The sequence below is a fragment of the Pleurodeles waltl genome, chromosome 10 (assembly GCF_031143425.1).
Source record: "Pleurodeles waltl isolate 20211129_DDA chromosome 10, aPleWal1.hap1.20221129, whole genome shotgun sequence".
NCBI lineage: Eukaryota > Metazoa > Chordata > Amphibia > Caudata > Salamandridae > Pleurodeles > Pleurodeles waltl.
Genome location: NC_090449.1, coordinates 512231704 through 512257734, shown reverse-complemented (window position 1 = coordinate 512257734; position 26031 = coordinate 512231704). Strand labels below are relative to the sequence as shown.

The 26031-nt window shown below is 44.3% G+C and overlaps 1 protein-coding gene across 6 annotated transcripts in view; it reads left to right on the top strand.

Annotated features, from left to right (window-relative positions):
• KIF9 (kinesin family member 9) overlaps window positions 1-26031 on the top strand; it is a 483408-nt gene that overhangs the window by 444210 nt on the left and 13167 nt on the right. For 4 of the 6 annotated variants that reach the window (XM_069210938.1, XM_069210936.1, XM_069210937.1 and 1 more), the window contains 2 exons: window positions 4169-4284; window positions 24509-24613. In XM_069210938.1, coding sequence (XP_069067039.1) covers window positions 4169-4284; window positions 24509-24613 — 221 coding nt within the window. The remainder of the gene's footprint in view (window positions 1-4168; window positions 4285-24508; window positions 24614-26031) is intronic. The other 2 variants (XM_069210940.1, XM_069210939.1) reach the window with 1 other exon arrangement.

Here is a 26031-nt window from a genome sequence, read left to right as displayed (position 1 = left end):
ACTTTCCCTGAAGACCTGAAAAGGCATACATACGTCCATTATTAAAGAAAACAATCCTAGACCCACATGACCCCAACAACTACAGACCACTTACAAATGAACCTTTCCTGGGCAAACTGATAGAAAGAGCAGCATTCACCCAGATTTCACAATTCACCGAAGACAACTCCATACTTTTAGACTACCAAATTGGATTCAGCCCAGGAAGAGGCACTGAATCGGCACTCATACCAATCTGGGATGATCTTAAAAATCCAGTCGACCACAATGGAGTTTCTGCACTACTTCTCTTTGACTTCTCAGCTGCCTTTGATACTGTTGACCATGACACCCTAATTCAAAGACTCCACGAAGCCGGCATAGAAGGGACTGCTCTCGACTGGATTACATCCTACCTTCAAAACAGAACTAATATTATCTGTTCTCCCCCCTTCTCATCCAAACCCTACCTCACAAAAGCAGGCGTCCACTAAGATCATCTCACCCATGCCTGTCAATATCCACATGACGTCATTACCAGAATCGATCAATGATTTTCAACTCACATGCTACAACTATGCAGATGACACCCAAATACTACTTAAATTGGAATGCCCCAAAGACATTGAAAACTCATAAATCTTCAGTTGCCTCAGGGCTGTTGATCAGTGGATGACTTGGAGCCACCGCAAACTGAATGCTTCCAAAACGGAAATACTCACATGTGCCGCCTGGAAATGACCCACTGAGTGCCTGGTCTGACGATCTAGGACCACCTCCTCAATTATCCAAGGAAGTAAAAAATCTTGGGATTACCATCTGGGGTTGCAGGATGTGGGGGTGTTGTTGGGTTGCTCCAAATGTCCTTCTCTGCCTTTGAAGACCAGTTTGGCAGCCTTCCCCCTTCCTGCCTCACCATCTGCTGAAGGGAGATCGCCTCCCACAGGCACATCTCTTTGTGTGAAGCCTGGCCACTTCACACCTCATCAATGCAGCCTGGCCAGGCTGCCAGATGCGGGCCAACCAGAGCACAGCAGCAAAAACAATGCAGGGCTGAAGTTGCCAACTTTTTAGGTAAAGTTTAAAACTTTTTACCTGAACAAGTTATATTAAATCCAACAACTGGAAGTTGTGGGATTTATTATAACAATTAATTTCAATTAATTTGATACCAAACTCTTTTTGTATCTGTCACTTAAGGGGACTTTTAAAATTAAAATAAAGTCTCCCCATTCTAGCCTATGAAGGCCATTCACTACTATGAGGGAAAACAAATGTGGCTGTTATTACCTCACCAGGGCTTATAAAACTATTTTAATAAGGTCCCTGCTTATAGTTAAATGGCACCCAGCCCTAGGGGCACATAGGGCACACCTTAGGGGTGACTTATATGTAACAATAAGGTAGTTTAAGACTTTGGAACTACTTTTAATTCCAAAGTCGAATTTGCATATAACTTTAATTTAAAAGCAGCCAGCAAGGCAGGCCTGCCTTTAAAATGACACTGGGCACCTCAGCAGTGCACCTTTGGGTGCACTACCTATGCTGTGGTCCTTATACCTACATGCCCTACCATATACTAGGAACTTATAGGTAGGTTGACTTAGCCAATTATAATTAGCCTAATTTGCATATTGATTTTACACAGAGCACAGGCCCTGGAACTGGTTAGCAGTACCCAGGGCACCATCAGAGTCAGGAAAACACCAGCAAAAAGTGGAAAATGGGGGCAAAAAGTTAGGGGCCTTTGCCATCAGCCCAGTTTTCTCAAAGTATGCATATGTGTGTATATGTTTATATGTGTGTGCATACATAAATATGTGTATATTATTCTATGCTTAACATGTTCATAGGTCATCAAATAGCTCCTAGATAAGTTGTTATAATAGATACTTATGAATTCCTACTTTCTTTTTTATATCACAATGAGCAAATGTTATCTTAACTATTTAACTGCAAGCATTTTGCTATTGACAAATTGAGGAAGGATCAATGAATGCTAGAAAAGTACACTTATTAATTAACATTAAATATTACAAATCCTGAAAGTCTGTGTTTATACAATACAATGCTACTGCTCATATTATTATACCCATTATTATATTCCTTACACATATACTCAATTACTATGTTTTATGTCTATTTATTACTCTAGTCCTACTGTACTAGAGAAAAAATAAATACAATTAAATAAATACATCTTAATAAATAAATAAATAAAAAATAATTTACTCTCTAAAGCTTTACTCTGTCTCCTCTCTATCAATCTATCCCCCATCCCCACTCTGACTCATCCCAAATCCATTCTCCTATTATGATTTCCCTAACCCCTTTCCACAGACTCCTCCCTCCTCCAGCTCTCTTTGCTCACCCCAAGCCTTAGCCTATTTATTAACAATTCTGGATTCTTCCCTCCTCTATCCCTCCATTACTCTAGTCAGTCCAACTAACAAACCCACATATCCTCCTCTCAAATTAACACATACTAATACTAACACTGTACTCATATTTCTCTATTCTAATCCCCCACTAATTCCTCTTGGGTTCTGGAGTAGCATGCTATTTGCCGAAAAGCACTTCAACACCTCGTTAGAGGTAGTAAGTGCTACTGAAATACAATTATAATAATAATAATAATACATATTAAGCGAGTTACCCGCACCAGTTGTATGTTCTCAGATGTGTAGCTGAGCAATAAAGAGGTTTTCGGCCCACACCTCGCTTAATGATTAAATGACAACAAAATGATAAACATAAACAAATTCCACTAGATCCTAAATATAGTGCACTCCCCTGCCCCCCTGTATGCTGTACTTCCTTCCTATTACTTTTCCTTCATGTCCACAATTCTTCCTTTTCTCTCCCTTCCTATACATCTCAACTCCTTTATTGACTAGCACTCCTACTCCACTCTTTCCCTGTCGGCCTGCTTTCTCTACACAGTCCTTTCAAATTCACTCTGATTTTTTCTGCTCGCTCCTGTCCCTCTGCCACCCCCATCCTTGCCACACTTTTTTGATGACAGCCCGAAATCTATGCCAGCTGGTGGGACTGAAATTTTGGTAGCCTTTCTATCCTTTTGGCCTTCCCATCCTGAACTATCCTTGCAAAGTTTTATTGTAAAGATTCGCAAGCCGCAGAACACTGAGGGCCTGATATACAAAGGTAAAGTTACACTTTTGTATAAGTTTACATTCGTTTTGGACTGCACAAACTCTGATTTGATGGTATCTTTGCGACTGCGGACTCTCCACAGTCTCGGCAGAAAACGACATGCATAAAAAGGTAGGGAAACTCCGGCCGACTGCTGAGCCTCAACAGTCGCAAGCTTACTATTAAATGGGAGTTTGTGAATTCCAAAACACACATAAACTTACAGAAAGTGTAAGTTTACCTTTGTGAATCATGCCCTTAGGTCTTTAGTTTTGGTTTGGGGCTGACAATGGCTAGCCGTGTCTGAACATTTTATTCGGACTGCTAATTCAGTGTGCAGTGTTAGTTATGGCAGTAGTTATAACTATTGTGGGTCTCTTTTAGGGCCAGGCATACAAAGCCATTTGTGTCTGGAAAAATGCTTTTTCCAATGTACAGAAGGCGAAATGCGATTCGGTATTTGGAAGGGGTATGTTTAGGGCATCCCTTCCAAATACCGAATCGGTATGGTATGTATTACTGTTTTGCGACCAAATTGTGGTTGCAAAACAGTAATATTTTACCACCAGTTTCCAACCCCGGGGGACCCCTTCCCCATTGAGAATGTAAATAATAATATTTTTAAGAGCAGGCTGTGGAATTTTCATTTTTTCTTTTCAAAAGCCTACAGTTTTCCTTTAAGGAAAACTGGCTGCATTTTAAAAAAATGCATTATTAAAAAGCAATCACAGACATGGTTGTCTGCTGAGCCCAGCAAGCCATCATCCCCGTGATGGTTGCGATTCCTAATGGGTTGCGAAGCGAATTGCGACCTACCTCATTAATATGCATGAGGTAGATCTATTTGCAACCCACTAGGAATCGCTAATGAAACTCAAAGGAGTTTCATACTTTAGGATTACAGATTTCCTAATTGCAATTTGAGAGAACCAATTAGGAAATCAGTATTCCTATTGATATTACATCTTGCCCCTAGATCCTAGTCTGGAATCTGGTGGTTATATCACAACATTATGGTCCTTATTCTCTTTTTCAGAGTTTGACATCTGGTACAACGAGTCTTTCCTCATCCCTGAAAATGTGCAGAATGTTCTAAAGGAAGGAGACACCATTAGACCTGGACTGTTACCAGTAGACAAAATTGTATCTCTGGTAAGTGACAAAGAAGATACTTACAATGATGGGACCACAGGTAATGTTTGTAGTACATGTGAGCTATTGGCCCTCAAACAAATGTCTTTCAAAATATGGTGATGGAATACTGTTTGTAGTTTTTTTATTAAGGTTTTCCGATTTTCATTGTTTCTATTTTTGACCCACTGGTTGTTTTGTTTCTAATGTTTTCCCAAATTATGTCAATGTATAAAAATCTACCCATATTGACATTTTACCTTTTTTTTAAGCAATAAACAGAAATTGGTATGTTTCCATTCATAAGTTAAAATAAGTTTAACTCGGCTGCTGCCCCCTTTCTTGAAGAATGCATGTGGTGATGCTAACAGGGGCTTAATTTCTGTATCCCATGGTAAATATGTAGCACAATACATTGCACAACACACAGTGAACAAGAAGTGGAAGGAAGCAGCTTGCAATTGCATGGGACAATCTAAAGAATACTCTGACTAAAAAGCATGTCAGAGCTTTCTGATGGTTGGCTACAAAAGGCTGCACCTTTCCAAATTGATTGCAGCATCAGAACATCACACTTGATTGATCACATAGCTGGCATATATCATCGTTAGGAGGAATATTATTCATACATTCGACTGCTATTCTGCTTGACAAAGACTTCTACCAAGGTTGAGATATTTACAGTAGGGGAGGTGGGGCTTGCTGAAGCTCAACAGAAGTCTGGAAAGGCCCCAGGACCAAAAAAGATTGTTTTTAAATGTTCCTAGACAAATGTGCAAAGATGCATGGCAAGTGTTGTTAAACCAATTCCAAGTGTCAGTAACAGAGGTAGGCATGTTACCTAAAGACAAGCAAACCTTCAAAAAGACATTTAGAACAATTGAGGAATGCCTGGTCTTATATCTGATCAGGATCAATTGTGTCAAATTTTGTTGATCTCAAGCAAGGCTCCTAAATATCAACATTTATAGATTTTATGCAGGCTTTTGATCTAATGGACATTCCCCTTGTATGGGAAACCTTTCTCAGCATGGCTGCTGATCCTGTTCTAGGGGACACATGAGCTGTATTTACCAAGTTAATTCTATACTATGATACAGTGTGGGGAACAGTTGAGCCACTCCTTTGAAATTGAACGGAGGACAGGTATGTACTCATCTCATGCTTTTCATGCTTTTCAGAATCTCATTCAATAGGCTAGCATATCACTTGTGGGGAGGAGTAACAGACTTACCCAAAATGGAAAGCATAAGAAGAACAATGGTGGCATTTGCTAATGGATGTGTTTTGTAGGTGGGAAAACTCCATTGCAATACGAAAACCTCTAAGGGATTTTGGGCAATAACAAAAAACAGATTATTAACTCTGCCAATTAGAAGACAATGAATGTAGGGATTACAGCTAGTTTGGGATTATAAATTTATCTTTGCAGGTTCTCACCAACATGTGGTGACGTCTGTTGCCTTTGACCTAAGTACAGAAGAGTAGGACGAGAATACCCAACAGTTACTGTTAGATATACACCATGCTACAGATGAGTCATCTCCATTAAAGTTGAAAGTGGAAGTGTGGAATAACCAACTTCTGGGCTAATGGCTTTGTGGGTGTGGAGGAAACACTAGTGGGTACATGCTATATATTTATGTGTCCATGAAGATATGGACAGTGGTTGTGAATGAGTCTTATACAGCGGCACACTCAGAATACTGCACCTTATTGGTTTAAATATTTTAGAACTTCTTCCGCTTTCCAGTGTATTTAATTATATTTTTAATTTATTATAAATGCATTGTAAATATTGGGTGTTTCAATCTGATTTTGATTTTTAACTTTCCCTGTGAATGGACCATGATGCTAGTTATTAATTGCTGGCCTTCCAGCTGGAATGCTGTAGTCCAGCTCTGAATTTTAGTGATTGTTTGCTGCTTCTAAAAGTGAAATCTGCTCTAAAGGCACTGGTGGGGATGGATAGAACAGAAGAACGAGAAGAACAGCAGAAGGGCCGGCTTCGGGAAGACCGTGGAGGATCTCTGCTGGGACCCTTCTGTCAAGTAGCAGTATGGTGATGATATGCATGCCAGGAGATGAGGCGCTAAATAGTGCAGCTTACCCCTGAAGCACTCAAGAAGAGAGGCAGTGGTGGCCAATTCCTCTCTTGTGAGAGAGGGCAAGGGTACCCCTCCATAGGTACTCGGTAAACAGGTAGAATACTTGAAGTTAGGGCCTGGCAAGGGCAGGTGAGCAGGAGGAAACCCCAGAGCTTAGGACCCTGAAGGATACAAAGACTATTGGTGGTGCTCCCCTCTCTGGGAGAGCTGGTTTGGACAAAGCTATGGACACTAATGGCAGGATGTGATATATCTAATGCAGTGAGCGAGGACTGTGAGGATATAGTGAAGGATGCCCTACCCCCACTCTGAGATAGTGGAGCAAACCCTTGGAGGCTGAACTCCAAGTGCCCTCGACTTAGGTACATAAGAGTGGTGAGTTTTAAAGCACCATCTATAGTCTTCATACTTGGGCAGGGCTTGATACCTCCAGGTCCAGATGCAGAGGCGGAAAGGTGGGGGTGCACCTCCCAGATATCAGGAGGCCGCAACATTTTGGGCTCCAAATACTTTAACAATGATAGATAGCCTGCACTTATTAGCAGTTCAGTTCCATGATAAGATATTGTGGACAACAATGTCGACTCACCAAAATATTGTCAAAACCATATTAATAACAAAAATATCACCATCTTATTCTTTTTTTAAAAACGTCTTATTGCCCATAAAAAAAATACAGCGATTATCCATGAGAACCGCAGGGACATAACATCCAATATCAGCATACATGTGTGGGAACATAGCAATGTGATACATTTCCAGAATACAAATGTAAAGGCTTGATTACGACTTTGGCTATCAAGGGAATGCCATGGTGCCAGTGGTCCAAACGCCCCCTTGTTTGTGGTCCGAATGCCATATTACGATACATGTTGTTACATTGACGAAAGACTGCTACGGGTGGTCCCATCCACTCCACCAGCAAATCTAGACCACAGAGTTGGCGAGGTAGGCCAGTGCATCTTTTGAAGGGTGGACTGCCAGTGTACCTTCTGTCCTAATCACGATGTTGCATCCAGCTGATGTGACCCTGGTGGTCCATCCACCACATTTGAGTTGGTGGAAACTGAGGGATATAAGGACGAAACTCTCCTGTAGGCAGCCTCACACATCCGGTGCCACCATGGAGCTGATTCTACATGTCCTGCTAATTCTTGTGCTGCTCGATTGCACACAAAATCGATGTTGTCGTGGACCCAATGGTCGGTAAGTCAAACACCTACCCATTTCCTCCAACCCTACTGCAACTCGATGGGTTGCCATTGACCTAGTATGTGTGCTGTACTCCGTGCCCCAAATATATTTTGTGTGTCCCAGTTCAGAGTTGCACACAACGTATGTCCCAACACAGCCCCATGGTGCCCCCTTTGACCAGGTCACTGACAATGCACCGCAACACACAACAAAACTTGATATGAGTGCACATCCCAGTTTCAGGGACAGTGATGCGTACTTAACACTGTATCACAGAACAGCAAATTCACATCAATATCACAATTGCAAATTGAAGTGACACTCTCACATTGTACACATGCCATGGCCTGTTAAGACAGAGCACATACATCAGTGTGGATGTGTCATTGAACCCAAACACACCTTCCCTGCAGAATGCTTGTAATGGACTCTCACAACATCACCCACGTAGCAAAAGAATGTAAGGTAAATGGGATGCAGAATAATTTGTGTGACAAACATCCAAAGCACACAATGTAAACAATCCCTGCAGAATAGGTATGGCGGCATTAGGGGGACACTAGGAAGGCTGCTGTCCTGGGACACATTTCACTTTGCACATGCCTCTTTGCACATTCCTCAAAAAGCACATTTTGCACAGGAACTGTTGCCTGATGAATATCAGGGACAACCTATAGCATAACCCAGTGATATGCCCATGTGGCAAACATGTAAGAGCAAGTCTAGAAAGCAAATACACCAGTAACAGCATGGATCACACATTTAGATAAGGTAGGTGTATGGTACACACATTAAAATGGATACATGTTCATTCACTTGTATAGGAAGGTAGCACAATTTAACACCCTCTATGTGTGGACAAACAAACCTCTAGCTTGCACACACTAAACACATGTCCAATCTACATCAGGGAGAGAACTTTAACCCAATAGATGTTGACAGTTACCAAGACAATAGGAAATACTTACCATAGGGACCAACACCAAATGCAGCGTCAACCCAATTGGATCACATCCCTCACATCCATCCATAGAACATTTCCCCTTGTCCTGGGTGACTGTAGCACTGGTTTCAAAGTCATATATTACCAACCTCAGTAAATGGATCATAAATCAGGGTGAAACAAACACAAATGTAGTCATACCTCACATATCATTCATAAACATCAAAAAGGTAGAAAAGGAATTGCAGGACCAATGTATAGCAAAGCAAACAACTGAGCTTTATTTACAAGCCTCCAAAAATTGAGAAGAGGCCAATAGCCATTCCTTGTTGAAAGGTGTGCTGTGCACACTGCTGTGCCCCACAACTTGCTTTATAGGTCACTGCCACAGAAACCTCCACAGGAGGGTCATTTAGTGAGCATTCCAGGCACCTCACTGATCACCCTTGGGTGGGGTGGGTTGGGTTTAGGATGGGTGGTTTTGGTTGTGGGACGGGTAAGGGTCAGTTTGGGATGGGTCGGTTTCTTCTTGGGTTTGGGTGGGGTATGGCGAGGTTCCAGGTTGGAGGGGGGGCAGGTTCTACAGAGGAGGACTTGGACGTAGAAGGGATGGGTTTTGGTGTGGGCAGGTTCCTTTTTTGCTTTGGAAGGGGGGTGAGTTCCACAGGAGTAAGGGCAAGGGCAATCAGAAAACCTTCTTGGGGAAAATGGGGAGGGTGCACAGGTGCGATTAGGGGTTGAGAGTTTGAGGAAGTGCATATGTCAGGTGTGGCTTTGAGTTTTGCTGGTGCTGGTGTGTGTGCCTGAAGTATATTTGTGTTTTGCTGGTGTCCCTTGCATGTGCAAGTGTGTGTCTTTGAGTCTCTTGGCGGGCTGTGGTGTGGATGTGATGAGTATGGTGGGAGTGGTAGGTGTGTCTGTGTATGTGGAGGTGGCGTCTGGATGTATTGTGGCTATGGTGGCTGTGTTTGTGGGTGTTGGGGTGGTATCTGGGGGTATGGTGGATGTGGTGCTTGTGTCTGAGTTTTGGGGTGGTGTCTGGGGGTATGGTGGATGTGGTAGTGGTTGTGAGTGGCGTGAGTGACTGTTGAGTGCTTGCATGCTTATGTGTCTTGTGGCGTTTGTGTTTATGTGTGCTGCCTGTGGCTATTGAGGTATGTGCGTGCGTATGTGTGTGTGCGCGCTTCAGACATGAATGGGAATAGGGAAATTGACTGGGAAGAGGAAGGTGGTGGGGAGGTGGAAGGCTGCAGTGAGAAAGGAGGCCAGAGCCTGAAAAGATCTCTGTAGGGTAGACATGGTACTGTGAATGCCTTCCAGGTACAAAACTATCTGTTAGAGCTGGGTGCCCTGCACCTGGATGACATTCAGAATGGCAGTCTGACCCACAGAGATGCTCCTCAGGAGGTCCCCCTCTTTCGGGGCAGCATGTGTAACAGGGGCAGGGGATGAGGAGCCTGGTGCGAAGAAGATGGCTACCATCTCGGGAGAGTGGGCCCGGGCAACTGGGTGGGGAGCAACAGGGAGGGTGGAGATGGAACTGGGGGTGGCAGACAAGGATGGAGCAGGTGCCGGTCCAAAGTGTTCCACCACCACTAGGGAGTGTCCACTGGAAGTCGACTCTGAAGAAGATGATGTGGATCTGGGCTCCTCCGTGGCACTCCTCTCACCCTCTGGGCCACTGGGTCCCTCCGTGTTGGACATCTTGTGACCGGAGATACCGTGGCCATCTGCTACCACACTGATTTTGGCTCTGTCTCCTTGGCTTGCCTGTGATGATGCTGTAATGACAAAGACAAATAGGGACAGTCCATGTGTGGGAGCACACTTGAACAACAGCTTTGATCACAAAACATGACCATAATGTGCAATAGCCCACAACCACAAGGATCCCAAAGTGCCTCCAACATTTGCAAGACCACATGCAAGCAAGCTACGTGAACTGTAAACCTTTGCACACAGGAAAATCAGAATCACAGACAACTTCAGTTGCATGAGTGAAGTTGTCCAATCACAATACCCATGGATCAAGTAGGAGAGCTTGTCACCTTGAATGGTTTGGCTCTTGTAGCACCCCTCATTAACCTGTTGCCATCAAATCTTATGGCAAAGCCGAGGACATTCGTACAGATTCCACACAAGGCCATGCGATCAGCAAATGCTCATATACACAATACCACATCAGGATGGAATGATGGGCAAATAATCCAGCATATAGCAGTAAGGAGTACAATTGCCCAATGAAGGTGGCATGAAAACACCCATGTCACACTGTAAAAAGTCACCAATGAATGTTTCTATGGCTCAGGGATTTTCCAAAATCTGAAGATGGCCTTTAACATATTTCTCAATGGGAAGACACATATCTGTACCTTTAGGTCATGCAAACACAGATTCCATTGGATTACAGAGTATACATAAGATCCGATCATTTCTGCATGTCACTGCATGGTGCTTGTCAACAGTCAAGTGATGAACCTTCAACAATTGAAATGTGCAAAGCACTTAGCCAAATGATTCAACATCAATGGCATGGAAATGCACATTGTGAGCAAGTAAGTACTGTAGGTCTACCTGTCATGTCCTTCATTGCTTCTGCACTTGTTCTTATGAAATAAAATGGAGTAATAGGTTAGGGGATGTGCGACCCAACAAACATTGTTGACACAATCCTGTATGCGGTAACACAGGGACGGTATGCCCATCATATGAAACTATTCAACACAAGATTTCGGCATGCAAACATATGTGATGAAATCAGGCATCATCCCATAAAGACAGGTAGATCATGTATGAAACAGTAGTGGAAATGATACTACAAAAGTGCAAGGTACATATGCTAACATGTAGGCACAAATACTGATGCCAACAGTGATGTTACCCAAATCATTTAACTTTGCATTGCCTAGGGGAAAGTATTGTTCAGTGACTGCACACAAAGGACAATGTCTGCTATGTCACATGTATGGTCACCACCACCACATGACAGACAGAAGTGAGGCACCAGCACTCTTGGCACACTGAAGCCTAGTGGCCTGTTGGGTCTAGATGCCAATATACTTCCTTAACCAGACACACGGCTGAGTAGAGTGATCTATTATCTCATGTTGTTTGATGTTGGGGCTGACACACTGAGGACAAGTAGACTGTTGGAGACAAATGACACCCACAACATGAAACAACATGAGATGATTGACCACTGCATTCAGCCATGTGTCTGTGCCAGAGAGTATATTGTTAGCGGTCTGTACTCTGTTGTTTCCCTGGTCACTAGGAGAAGGGTCAAGACACCAGCATGCACCAACTACTATACCTACATAAACAACAACTCATCTTGTGTATTGCACACTGGCTATATCCAATATTCATGGGGAGATGGCTGCCTCTAACACATCAGCCTGGCAATGTAACAGGTAGGAATCTGTCCAGGACTCACCCCCTTGCAGCTGCTGTGCTCCCCTCAAACACCTATCAATCTCAGGGTATCCCACCACCAATATGCGGGCCATCAGGGTCCAGTGTGCGCCCTGCCCACTTTGGGAGAACAGCCCCAACTGGACCTCCGCAATCTTCCAGGCCCAGCATCTCGGGTCTTCCCACCTCTTTCAAAAGTGGATGCTTCTCTGGTGATAGAGCCCCCTGAGTCTGCACCTTCTGGACGTTGGCTTTCCAAATCCCTTGCTTCTGATGGGTGTTGACATGTATGGATGCAATACACAAATGAAGAGGTCACAATTGCACTTTTTTATGGTAACTGGTTGTGTAATACACATTTTTGAAACACCTAGCACTAGCATTTTGTAACTGTCGCCACACAACATGTGTAAAGCACACATTGTGATAAGTACAGGGACATAAAAACACACTTTTGGAGTCATCTGCTAACTATCCACAAAACTGGTCATTGCCTACACTGACTAAGCAAGCTCATTGAAATATTGTAGCGCAGGGTCAAGCAACATGTACTGTGATGTGAGCCAATAGAAGACACAAAACAGCATTATAACCTTTGGAAGGGTAAACTACTTGTGCATGACTGTACAGACACCTTTACATCCAGGTACATTAACTTGCTGCATACGATCCATACAGGCAACTACCAATTGACAGACTACACCGTAAGACTTAAGTGACAATGAAAGGGCTGGCATGGGTGTCACTGGAAGCTTCCTCTCTGTGGATGTGTGGAAATGTGGTCTACATAATGGAATTGCATCCCAATTCTGAGTGGGTTTGAGTGGTATGTACTGGTATCACAGGAAACAGCTCTTACCATAAGTGTCCCTCCTCCAGAGATGATATTCAACATACCAAGGTATGTTTGGTCTGATTGGTTGCATGTAACAAAGCTAGTGATTCACATTTCATGATCTCCCCTGCATCAACCAACTATCTGCACTGTGGGTTTTTCACTTGTGCAATAGGCCTGTAAGGTACAAACATTACTTCTGGCAAGCTGACAACAGACATGTGAAAGGAAGGGGCCTGTCATTTGGCAATGTAACACATTGACAATGAGGGTTAATGGAAATAAGTACCAGGTCAGGTGGTTACCTCATTGTCCATTCCTAATGTAGTTACTGTAAAAGCATGCAGCCAAATCTTGCTTCAGATGTGGCCAGATCCAAGGATCAGGAGGTCTAGAGGGAGTGGGCCCAGTGCCTCAGTTGCATACCCATAATTAATGTGCACCAACCTGTGCTATATCTCATACTGTGAAAACAATTTAACCAGCGTTGCTTTCTGCGGGCTGAACATTGAGTACCTACATGAACAACACATTACCATCGCTTCCATACATGACAGTACATCATATGGCCATCCTATATGTGAGTTTGGGTTGTGTGGCACTCTGAAGGGCTCAGTGGGTTTTACATGGGTATCATACCAAAGTTTGCCGGGGCATGATCTGGGCTGAGTGATTTGTGGGACTTTGCACTTTGCTAACAACATCCTCAACTGACTCAAACACTGTACGTACACAGCTCATGCTGTAATGCAAATACATGTACTGTGTTATTTAAATCATCAGATCATCAGAAAAATCATTGTTTGGCTGTAAAGTTTACTTGCATAGATATTTGAATGAAACAGAAGGAGGTCCTAGACCTTATCACACATCACAAAACACAATGGTCATTTTAAATACTCTGAGTACAGGGCTCTACAATCCACAACCTGTGCATTCTATATCTGATAGAGACTTCTAGTTGCAGATTCCTTACCTTAGAATTCCCCCAGGCGTCAGACTGGATCCAGAGATTTTTCTTCGAGCAATACCCTTGCGTGTCGGTAGGTGGCATCGGTCGACTCCGCGGGCGTTGTTGGCGTAGTAGTCGCCGTGATGACGTCGGGAGTAGTACATAGATGCCGCCTTCACGCAGTGACGTCATTTCATTTCTTTCCGCGCCACGCGCTGATCTGGAGAGAACTACCCTGGTCTCTTTTTGATCGACTTTGACCGTTTTGTCAAATTTCTGTGAGATATTTGGTGCGTCGAGGACTGTCACCGCATGATGTCGGTGACGGATCCGCATCAGGTTTGTTTGTGGTGTCTCGTGCGCAACCACGACCTGAAGTCGTGCTCCGAGTGCAAGGCCATGCACCCGAAGGCCTTGAGGGAGCGGTCCCTCAAGCTCATGGTGGCTTGGCACTTGACCCTGCGTAATTCCCGGTCTCAATCGAGAAGAAGGTCTCGAGATGTTCGCGGAGTCACCACCACTCGTCGTCTTCAGGTGCAGGTAAGAAAAAGAAGTCGAAGAGGTCCCATTGCTCTCGGACTTCGCCCCATCGCTCGGTTGACGCAACCCGGGAGGAGTGTTGACGCTAAAGGCCTCCATCCTCGGAGTCCGCGTCTGGGTCCGCTCCGCGCTTCCCCGAGTTTCCCGGAGCCGGATCGACCCCTGCCCAACTTAAAGAATTCTAGGAGGCCAATCGCCTCATCTTTGGGCTGACTGACCACGATACGTCACCTTTAGGCCGAAGGGGTTCGGTTGAGGGGCCTTCGGCGAATACGCGGCAGTGCCGGTTGCAACATTGAGACCTTCCCTGGCGCCGGGTTGATTGTGGATGCTCATGACATTGGTAATGCCCACTATTGACGTCGGCCCGATCATTATCCCCGACGACTCAGAGTCGGAGCGGCATCGGCCGATGCCGCCTTTGTCTTCGATGGGGCCTATTCGCCCCAGGTCGGATTCAGACACTTTTTCTTATGGGTACGAATTCAGGGAAGGATTGGAGAGGTCCCTGGACCCTTATGAATACCAAGATGACCCATCTTTGAACTGGGCTCAGGAATTGGGTGACGCCAGTGGTCTGGATAGTGGCATGCTGTCTCCTCTTTCCAGGCCTATGGTGGAGGGAACAACTTATGGTATGGTGGTCTGTAGGGCAGCTGAAGTCCTTGGCCTTGAGCTTCCTACTGTAGAGGTCAGGTATAATCTACTGAAGGAGGTGCTTCAGCATCGGAACCCTTTTTGCCATTCAATGAAGACCTCACCAAAGTCCTTTTGGGTACTTGGTCCAAACCCAACACAGGGGCTCCTGTGAATAGGACTATAGCACGCCACCATCTGTCCCAAAACCCCATGCCTGAGAGTCTTGTCTTCCAGGCTTCCTCTTCTTCAGGTGCATTCCCTTCCGCAGCCCCGGATAGGGAATCAAAAAGGCTGGAACAATTTGGTAAGAAGTTGTTTTCTTCCTCCAGTCTCGTGCTGCGGTCTGTGAACACTGCATGCCTTTTGGGCCGCTATACCCACTCTTTGTGGGATACGGTTACGCAAGTCCGCCCGCAGATACTGGAGGAGGCCCTTGCTATCATCTCCCAAGCTGTGAACGATGGCAGAGATTTGGCAAAGCTTACAATCTGTTGTGGGCTGGACACAACCGATAGGTTGCTACGACGGTGGCCTTGAGATGCCACACCTGGTTGCGTCCAACAGTCACTCATGGACATGCCCTTTGATAGCTCTGGTCTCTTTGGAGACAAAGCGGACTCGGCCTTGAAGAGAGTCAAGGATTCTGGGTCCCTTGGTCTTTCCTCTGCCCCTAGCCCCCCGCAGTCTGCTTTTCGCCCCTTTCGTGGCCACGGGAGGGGCTCCTTGTCGCGTCCTCCGCCCATCCACCAAGCCACCTATGCTGTCCAGGCTCTGCATGGCCAGGGAGGGTCGGGAAATCCCATGTGGGCATGGGACATGGAACCAGAGGTCAGCCCAGTCCACCGCTGCCCCCACTGCAGCCTCCAAATCCTCCTCGTCCATCCCCCACTCCCATCCAGTTGGCGGCAGGATTTGCTATCACCTGCCCCACTGGGAATCCATCACTACGGACAGGTGGGTTTTGCAGATCATTCGAAATGGCTACTCCCTCCCTTTCGTATCTGGTCCACCAGCCATGCCTCCATCCTTCAGTCACCTTCCAGAGGATCATTTGGCACTTCTCCGCCAGGAAGTCGCAGCTCTCTTGGGCAAGGGAGCTATAGAGAAGGTCCCTGTGCCAAAAGTAAGTCCTGGTTGTTATTCCCGCTACTTTCTGGTGCTGAAAAAGGACAAAGGCTTACATCCTATCCTAGACCTTCGGGACCTAAACTACTTCCTCAAGAAGGAGAAATTCAAAATGCTCACCCTGGCTCAGGTTCTGTCTGCCTTGGACCCAGGAGACTGGATGGTAGTGTTGGACTTGCAGGACGCTTATTTCCACATACCCATCCTGCCTTCCCACAGATGTTACCTATGATTCGTGGTAGGTCACAAGCACTTTCAGTTTACCATGCTCCCCTTCGGCCTTACCAGTGCCCCTCGGGTGTTCACAAAAGTGAAAGCAGTGGTTGCAGCTCATCTGCGCAGGCTAGGGGTATCAGTCTTCCCCTACCTCGACGACTGGCTATTGAAGGTGGACTTGCCCCAGAAAGTCGTCTTCCGCCTTCAGACTACGGCAAACCTCCTGCACATGCTGGGTTTCACTATAAATGTGCCGAAGTCACACCTGACTCCCTCTCAGACGCTCCCCTTCATCGGAGCTGGTCTTGACACAGTGCAGTTTTGGGCTTATCCTCCCGAAAAGCAAGTCCAAGACATTCAGGCTATGATTCCGATCTTTCAGCCTCTGTCTTGGGTCTCGGTGAGACTGACTCTGAGGCTGCTGGGCCTCATGGCCTCCTGCAACCTGCTAGTAACACATGCCAGATGGCATATGGGGGCTTTGCAGTGGGACTTGAAGTTCCAGTGGACGCAGCATCAGTGAAATCTCTCCGACATGGTCCAGATCTCAGAGGGGACTGCGAAAGACATGCAGTGGTGGCTTTCAAATCCGCATTGGGTCCACGGCAGATCCTTCTCCCTTCCCCAACCAGCTCTATCTATAGTGACAGATGTGTCACTTCTGGGTTGGGGCGGCCACATGGGAGAGGCGGAGATCAGAGGCCTCTGGTCTCCGGCGGAGTCTGGGCTCCATATCAATCTTCTGGAGCTCTGGGTGATCAGGCTTCCGTTGAAAGCATTTCTTCCCTCTCTCAAAGGGAAAGTAATGCAGGTGTTCACTGACAATACTACCACCATGTGGTACTGCAACAAACAGGACAGAGTAGGTTCCTGGACTCTTTGTCAGGAGGCACTACACCACTGGACATGGCCGGAACATCAGGGCATTACCCTGGTGGTTCAACATCTGGTGGGTTCTCTCTTCGCCAGAGCGGACAAACTCAGCCGTCGATGCACAGCCGATCCCAAATGGTGTCTCCATCCGGAGATGGCGCAAGGTCTCTTTCAGCAGTGGCGAGAGCCTTGGTTAGATCTGTTCGCCTCCACAGAGAACGCACTATGTCAGCTGTTTTGCACGTTGGAGTTTCCAAGGTGGCACTCGCTTGGAGACGATTTTCGTCTCGAGTGGAACTCTGGCCTCCTTTCCGCCTATACCACTTCTGCCCAGAATTCTCAAGAAGATCCGGAATGACCGGACCCAAGTCATCTTAGTGGCTCCGGATTGGGCACGGAGAGTCTGGTATCCAGAGCTATTGAGCATGTCCATCGATCCTCCACTCCAACTGCCTCTTCGGGCAGATCTTCTGTCACAGCAACAAGGGATGGTACTTCACCCGAACCCGTCCAACCTCCGTCTTCATGCGTGGAGATTGAGTGGCGACAGTTGACAACTTTTGATCTTCCACCCGAAGTCTGCAATGTTATCTTGCCAGCCAGGCACCCCTCCACCAAAACTGTATATGCCTGTCATTGGAATACGTTTGTGGCATAGTGCACCAACAAATCTGTTGATGCCCTCTCTGCCCCTCTATCCGAGGTTCTTCTAATCATTCTTTCTTTGGCCCATCAGGGCTCTGCTTTGGGCACCCTTAAATGGTATTTATCTGTCATTTCGGCCTTCCTTAGGTTACCTGATCAGCCCTCACTTTTTAAATCTCCTATTGTGAGTAGATTCCTAAAAGGCCTCACCCATTTATTTCCTCCCACTTCATTTATCATGCCTCAGTGGGACCTCAATCTTATCCTTACTTAGTTAATGTGTACTCCCTTTGATCCAATGCACAATTGTCCCTTATGGCTCCTCACCTTCAAAACTGTCTTTCTTGTTGCCATCACCTCTGCTCGTAGGGTGAGTGAGCTTCAAGCCCTTTCGTCTAAACCTCCATACTTGTCTGTGCACCCTGACAAAGTGGTGTTGCGCACTAAGGCTTCCTTCCTTGAAAAAAAGGTGGTTACGCCATTTCATGTAGGCCAGTCCATCACCCTGCCTCCTTTCTACGCACCCCCACATCCTTCGCATGAGGAGGAGAGACTCCACTGTCTGGACCCAAAAAGAGCATTGGCGTTCTATCTTAATCGTACTAAAGATTTCCAGGTGGACGATCAACTCTTTGTCGGTAATGTGGGTGTGAAAAAAGGTGAGGAAAATATATATTTTACCATTCATAAGGTCTTTAAATGTTATACAATGCAGACCGGCCCTGCAATATCTCCATCAACTTAATTCCTGTTTTATTTGCCCTTCAGTTGTGAAGTTTTTTGTGCAAGTTAAGAACATTTATCAAGAGGAGAATGGTGTACTTTAGACTGCATTTTTATTGTATAATGGAATTTTAGGATATAATAAGGACTATATTATATCATTGTCATGTGAATTTGAAATTGTTATGAAACATGTTATGTTATGAGATTTTTATGGGTGAATAGGATTTTAAAACAAAATGAAATATGATGTTGATATATGGCTAAGCTAGCCAATAAAGGTGGCTTGACTTGACAGCACAGCCTTCCACCCTTAAAAAACTACAAAAATAGCAGTACTGAACTGGGCAACAGTAACACCTGGCATCTGTAGTGTTATGAGATTACCCGACTATGGCAGCAGGCACTGTACATACACAGATAATCACCAATGAAAAATAGCTGATCAGTACTTTTCTTTGTAGTGTTTTTCCAACTGGGTTTTTAACATACCGCTATTAAATGAGTATTTTTGATGATCTATTATTTTTTAAGACAAAACTTATTTTGTTTCATTTCTACCTATGAGCAACGAGATGAATTACTCCTCACAGTGAGAAAAATTAGTAGCGGCTGGTGGCAGGAAGAGTTGGACAGGGGCAGCTCGTGGAGCGGAGTGGCAGCACATGGAGTGGGGGGTGTGGAGGGGCAATAAAAAAACATAAATAAACTTACCAGCCGCCTCCGTGTTCCGCCTCCTTAGCAGCATCTCATGTTTGTTCCTCCCCAACTAATCCGGATGCTTCTCTCGTACTGTTACGCAGCATGAAAGATGTGCCGGGATTGGCCTAAGCGGGCAGAAATGCTGCTCAGGGAGCGAGTGGGATACTGCGCTTGGTCTCCACCCGGCTGTGGGACAGCCAGCCAAACTGAAATGCTCACTTTGAATCGCACCACCACTCCTTCTCCACTTGTTGACGACGAGGAGGCTGGCCCCACCCTACCCTATGAAAGCAGAAAAATAAAGGGATAATAAAATTATTTTATTATCCCTTTATTTTTCTGCGTTAACCAGCGGGTCAAAGCTCCTCCGCCATAGCTACAGTTAATCCAGAATATGGCAGCCAGATCCATTCTTAATTTACTTCATTCTGCCTCTGCCACGAATAGTCTTAAACAACTGCACTAGCTCCCAGTAGCCCAACGCATCACCTTTAAGACACTTTGTATGACCCATAAAGCGATCCATGGCATCAGCCCCCATTACCTGGTCTCGAGACTCTGTTGGTATAGACCCTGGCATCATCAGGCTTTTAGAATTCAGGTACCACTTACCCATAAAGCTAGATGGGGGGACAAGGCCTTTACTGCAGCCGCTGTGAATTGCTGGAATGCTCTCCCTCTGCATATCAGAAAGGAATCTAGCTATCTGAGTTTCAGGAAATTGATTAAAATATGGCTCTTCCTGCGCTAGTTGCTGGTTATTTTTTCTTTCTTTCTCCTTCGGTACCGCGCTTGCACCTGTATTCCAGCGCTTCGTTGCTCTCAGGAGCCGGAATGCGCTTTATAAATATTGCCTACATACATACATACACAGCGGAGGGTCCACCCCTGAAAGTAAGCAGTTTATATGCCGAAGCAAATGATATCTGTAAGTTTCTTCCACACAGAAGAGCAACAACAGAGCATCAGTTCATTGGCTAACATGCATAACAGACAGCGTGTCTCCAAGATATGGGACAAGTGTGGTACTGAGCAGCACTGGAGGTAGGATTCAAGTGCAGGGGGAACAGCACTGGGGTGCACTAGTGCCAGCTTGACACACACACACACATCGAACAAGTACAGTTCTAGGCAAGAGCTCTTCACGCTTCCTACATATACATGAAACAGTTACTCCAATGGGCTAAAGCAGAATAAGACATTCTCGCACAAAACGTGTACAGAACATGGCAGTAGTGCAACTCCCCTCCACACATAACACATACAGATCAGAACGTATGCAGTACAAGCTACCCTTACATACATAGAGCAAGGACCTCTTCTGCAGCAGCAGTCCATGCCTACTATGACACACAACCACACATACACTAGGTACATCACTGGACAGCAGTGAGGGGTCCACTCGCACATAGCACAAGTACAGGAAGGGCAGCAGCAAGTACAAGCTAATTTCCCTCACATACTAAATTGTCACTGGCGGCAGCATTTAAGTTCACTTCACACACACAATAGAAAGAACACAGACAGCTGCAGAGCAAGCTTCCTTTGCAATCTGGGCAAAGTTTCCATCAAACATACCACATGTACAGGACAAGTAGCAGCAGTGCAAGCATAGAGAATAGACAGAAGGAAGGCACTCAGAGAGTAACAGCAAACAGCACAGGCAACACAGTGTAAGCTTTCATCACACAACTACATAAATGTATTGTGGACATGGGGCATTCCTATCTAAGCGTGTATTCCTCACTACACCACAGTCACCCAATCACACATCTATGCATGCACTTTCAGACACCAGCACTTACTCTTGGAAAGAAGTGTCTTTCATTCGCATCCTTCATGTGAAAGCTCCAATATTTTCTCCTGGGATAGATAATACATTATCTGGCAGGTGATTGACTCTACTGAAGGCTCTCAGGCATTTTGGAAAGAGAATTGTGAGAGGCATCTGACTCTACTACAACCCTACCCATATCTCTTATTCTAAATATGGAATGCATCACTATAGCCTTGTATTCACTCCCCCTTTGCCTTCTGAACTACAGTTGTGTTTCCTATTACACACAGCTCTCAATTTATTTAGAGAGTGTTACCCTCCTTGGACCCACCTTGACCCTCCTTACAACTGGAATGCTTCCCATATACTTCATAGTTATTACCCATCCTGAAAACCTAACAGCCTCCAAAAATGTTTATATTTACATTGATATCAATGGAGACACCCTTAAAAAACACTACATCTTAGGGTTCCAAAAACCTGAGAGGCATATGTATCAGGTCCCATGTGTTTCAGAAGGATGACTTTCTACTTCTCACTGTAATAATCAATAATTCTGGTGTTTGCAATCACAAGACACTCTAGAGAAGTTGCCCTTTCTGCCATATTGTTTTAGCATAATGTGTCTCCAACACTCCTCAAACCAGTCATTTAACTAAAAAGAGAGGGCCAGAGAAGCATAACTAGGTATCCTTCCGAAGGAGGTGTGCGATATTTCATGAGGGGTGTCGCCTAAAACATACGAACTGGGTATGACACCTAATCAGTATTTAGGTGCCTCTCTGTGAGTTTTCTATAGTACCCAGACACCTCTCACAACAAGGAATGTACACCTAAAATATGCCAGACCTATTGGATTTGCCCATGCTTGTTTTCTACTTATTCACAACAAAATAGTTGTTACTGATTTGTCAAATGTCAGTTAAAGCAGTGATTTTCTTGTGAATAATTAGAACTGAAAATGTTTAATTCTGAATGTATTAAACTGATTAAATCTTGCTAAGGTCTGGGGAAGGAATAAGGGTCTTTGGAGTGTTTCAGTCATTCCTGTTCTCCCAATCACACAACTTTTCTCTGCTGCTCTCACTCTGCTTGACACCTATGCATTTTTTTATTCTTTTCCCCCCTTCCTACCTAATCATCTAATGACTTGGTATTGTATTTCAAGAGGTAATCCGAGTGACACCAGTGGAGGGTATCTCTTTGTGATAATATCAAACACTTTTGCACTAAGCAATTTGAGACATTGTGGCCATTTATGGAACGGATGAAGTGGGAACCTCCATTGTGCTTAACAACCAGCTTCAAATATATGCATATTGGGTTAAAGTCAGAGGCATAAACTCTTCACATGGAGCACGTTAGGATCTTTGGGCAATTAGCGGGATTGTGTGCAATATGGGTTTGGTATTTCAGTGGACCCAAAACCAGATGATAATGGAGGAGAAAATTAAACAGGCCAACAATTGGATTTTAATGGTGACTTTTTAACCATGGTGTTGACTGATAGGGAACCACCGTCATGTGTTAAAGAGTTAAAACCAAGTTCGAATAGATGCAGATTGTGTTAAAAGCGCAGGTGTCAGGAGGGTTGGTGGAAGTTCAGGCGGTGGTTAATGTATGCTGGTCCCTGATTGCAAAGGGCCTTGTAAATGTGGATCAGCATCTTAAATTGACATCTCTTCTGAATGGGGAGTCAGTGAAGCTTTTTGAAGTGGGGGTGGTGTGAGTCTGTTTGGGGAGGTCGAGGATGAGTCTGGCCTCTGAATTCTGTATGGTCTGTTGTCTCTTCAGGAGGTGCATGGTGATTCCTACGTAGAGTGTGTTGCTGTAGTCCAGCCAGCTGGTGACTAGGGCTTATCTAATCTAGGCCTTTTTTCTCTTTGCATCTTTCTGAAATCCTCCAGCGGTTTATCTCACGTCACCTTCTTCCTCTTCATCAACATCTTTTCACTTTGACCTTCTACATGTACTTCACTTCATTACCTCCCCTTCCCTGTGCATGCCTGCCCCCCTCTCTCTCTCACACACAGTCTTTTTCTCCTCAGTTCACAATATGCACTATATACAAAAGTCATTTGTTGCATGAGAAAAAGCTACAGAAACGCAACATCTGACAAAAGCAAATAGTCTTAAAGAATTAAATCGTGGAATATAAATAGGGTCTGCATCGCTGACATGGATTAGCTAGGGGGTATTTGCAGTTGTGAAATCAGTCAGTGTTTTTTTCTGCCAAGTTAAGGACATGAATACAGACCCCGGCTTAAGGGTATTTGCAGGTGTGAACTCAATCAACAATTTTTTCTGTAAAGTTTAGGACAGGGCTATAGAGCCAAGTAGATACTTAATTCAATGTTAATTCTTACATACTTTCACGTCTGTGACACAGTGGGACCCGCTCTATAACGTCTGCTTGTAAGCGAATTACGCCTGCACATAGCTTGTTTGGCTGTTTGTTGGTTAGCCAGTCATCATGTTCATGAAAACCTGATTATGCTTCCCGCCTGACTGATTCTAGTTATCCTTTGGGATTGTACTACTAGACATTCTGGCTAGGGATATCTATATTCACTGATATAAGGAACAGAATATTGAAGGACAAAGTACTGAAAGGTAAGTGCATACAGAGGAAGTATAGATTTAATATTCTTAACTCCCTATCTTTGTACCTTGAAGGTATAAATATTGTCAGAGTACATACATGTGGAGTTAGGTATAGAAAATCCATATTTACTTACCTTTCAATATGTTGTCCTTCTATATTATGTCCACGATATTTGGTTCCATCAAGATTCCTACCTCAGTATTCTAGGGGCACACCTCCAATGGGCGTTTACTATTTGAGCATGTGCCAGTAAAATGTGGTTAAACAATCTAGACTAATCTTGCTTCATCAGTGTTCTCATCCTTCCATGGTCCTCCTATTTATCTGGGAGCATTGGATTTGTTGATGGTAGGGAATGCATCTTATAATTAGTACAGCTCACTTTCGCCACCGATATGCTTCCATACTTGAGCCAAATTACATTAGTATTTCTTAGGCACCTGCGGTACAGCAGCACTTCTTAACCTTTTGATTTCTGTGGACTGCAATCGATTCATTACTGCAATCCGGAAAGCCCTGGCCTCAGCAATTTCTATGATTTGAACCGCAAAACAATACACAAAAATACATAGCCAAGTATACACCAAGCAAATGCTCAAATATTAAAAAATGTTGAGTAATTCACAAGCAAATGTAGAAAAAGTTTTTAATTTGGCTTCTCTATTAGTATATACTTTATCAATTTTAATGTTATTTAATTTTGTAAAATAGTCGCAGACCCACTGAGTAGGGGTTGCGGACCCCTAGCGGTCATCCGACCACAGGGTAAGAACCATTACTGTAGGGAAAACCTCCATTACAGAGGGTGACATGCAAGCCACTCACCATCATGATCACAGTTTAGAAAACACTTTTAGTGCTGGGGTAATCAAAGTTTTATTAGTACTGTTTCTTCTCTCAGAGACATTAGACAATTTAAACACAAGTTCTTTTAATTAATCTTCTTTGTCCCAGTGTGATGATGACCAAGAGAGATTCGAGCAGCTACAGCATGACCTGTTTGTGGACCAACCAGAAGCTTTCGCCTTCTACAGTGCCAAAATAAAATCAGACCAAAGAGTAAGTACCACACCTCATTAAAATAAAAAAAATAAGACTTTTGGCTAAGTTTGAGAGATTTTGGGGGGAGAGTCAGGGAGATCTGAGACAACAATTTTGGAATAGTGCACAGAATCAGTGTTTCTCTATCATGAGATCTACATTGATCTTCTCACAGACTGCGCCAGGCATGTAATGTGAAGCACTTTGATCAGGATGGCAGAGGTTGGATCAGCCATTACCATCAGTTTTTATTTTGTAGAGAGTCTGTGTGAACACAATAAAGCTGTAAGCTAGCAAAATACTTACACAATTTTAACTTGGTGAGGCATTATACTAGTAAGAGGCCCACATTTTGAAACAATTGTCTTCGACATATTGGGAGAGCATAGTCACGGATCAAGTATAAGAAGGCAACAGCAGCATGATTTTGACCTCCAGAGACAGAAGTTGCTGGAGTCAGTAATAGGGAAAGGAATCCCAGGGATGTGTCTGGTGTTTATATTGCTACTTGACTTTGATGAAACAATGCCAGTGATGACACTATTTCAGATTGAATCCACGAATACTGATTGATTAGGATTCACAGATTGTAGATTTTGTGAGGGTGCCTTGCTGAATTGCCCTCACCACATCTGTTCTTTAGGATAAAAGCATTAATGAATCCAAGCCAGACTTAAGGAAGGATAAATAATGCTGAATAAATCCTGGATATTGATCAGATTTGGTGTAATGGTGTTTCCACAATGAATGTCTGCTGACTTAAATGCAGCTAAAGTTTTACGAAAAACATATTGGTGCTTTAGTATCTAGTTCTGGAGGTTAGTCGTAGATGTGCTACCCTTTCCTGAGTAATGCAGAGGCTCTCCATCTTTTTTCAAATTATTCCGGCCATGCATACAAGTTTTTTGGGCTCCCTGGTAATATCTAGCCAAAACAAAAGGATTTAGAAAGTTTAAACAATTGTTTCGTTATTTGTGGACCTATACGAATACTGCTTCCAAGTTGGGTTTTGTTTTAGCATGCATTTAATGTCAGGAAGGAATCTCATACCTATGACAAAGCTAAACAAGACAATGTCCTGAACAACAGTTAGTAAGAAATTAGAGCGTATTAATTATCCTATGTCAAGTAAATAGTTTGTATTTTTGGCTTTTAATCTATGGCTGCTGTAGTAGAGCTATCAATATAAATGAAAAATTTATATCACAGCAGGGATATTACCGTTTTTGCCACTGTTGTCATCTAATGCACAAAACGGACAAAATCCAAGCAGTCCATTCTTCACTGGATCCTTTACAATAACATGTTAACGAATACTGATTATTCAAATGTGCAGGGCAGGTAGCTCAAAATTAGTTATACAGTTTGTAAGGCTGCCTAGACCCTGGCTCCAAAACTGTTAGCTGGCTTTTACCTTCTCTGTGTTCACCTCTTTT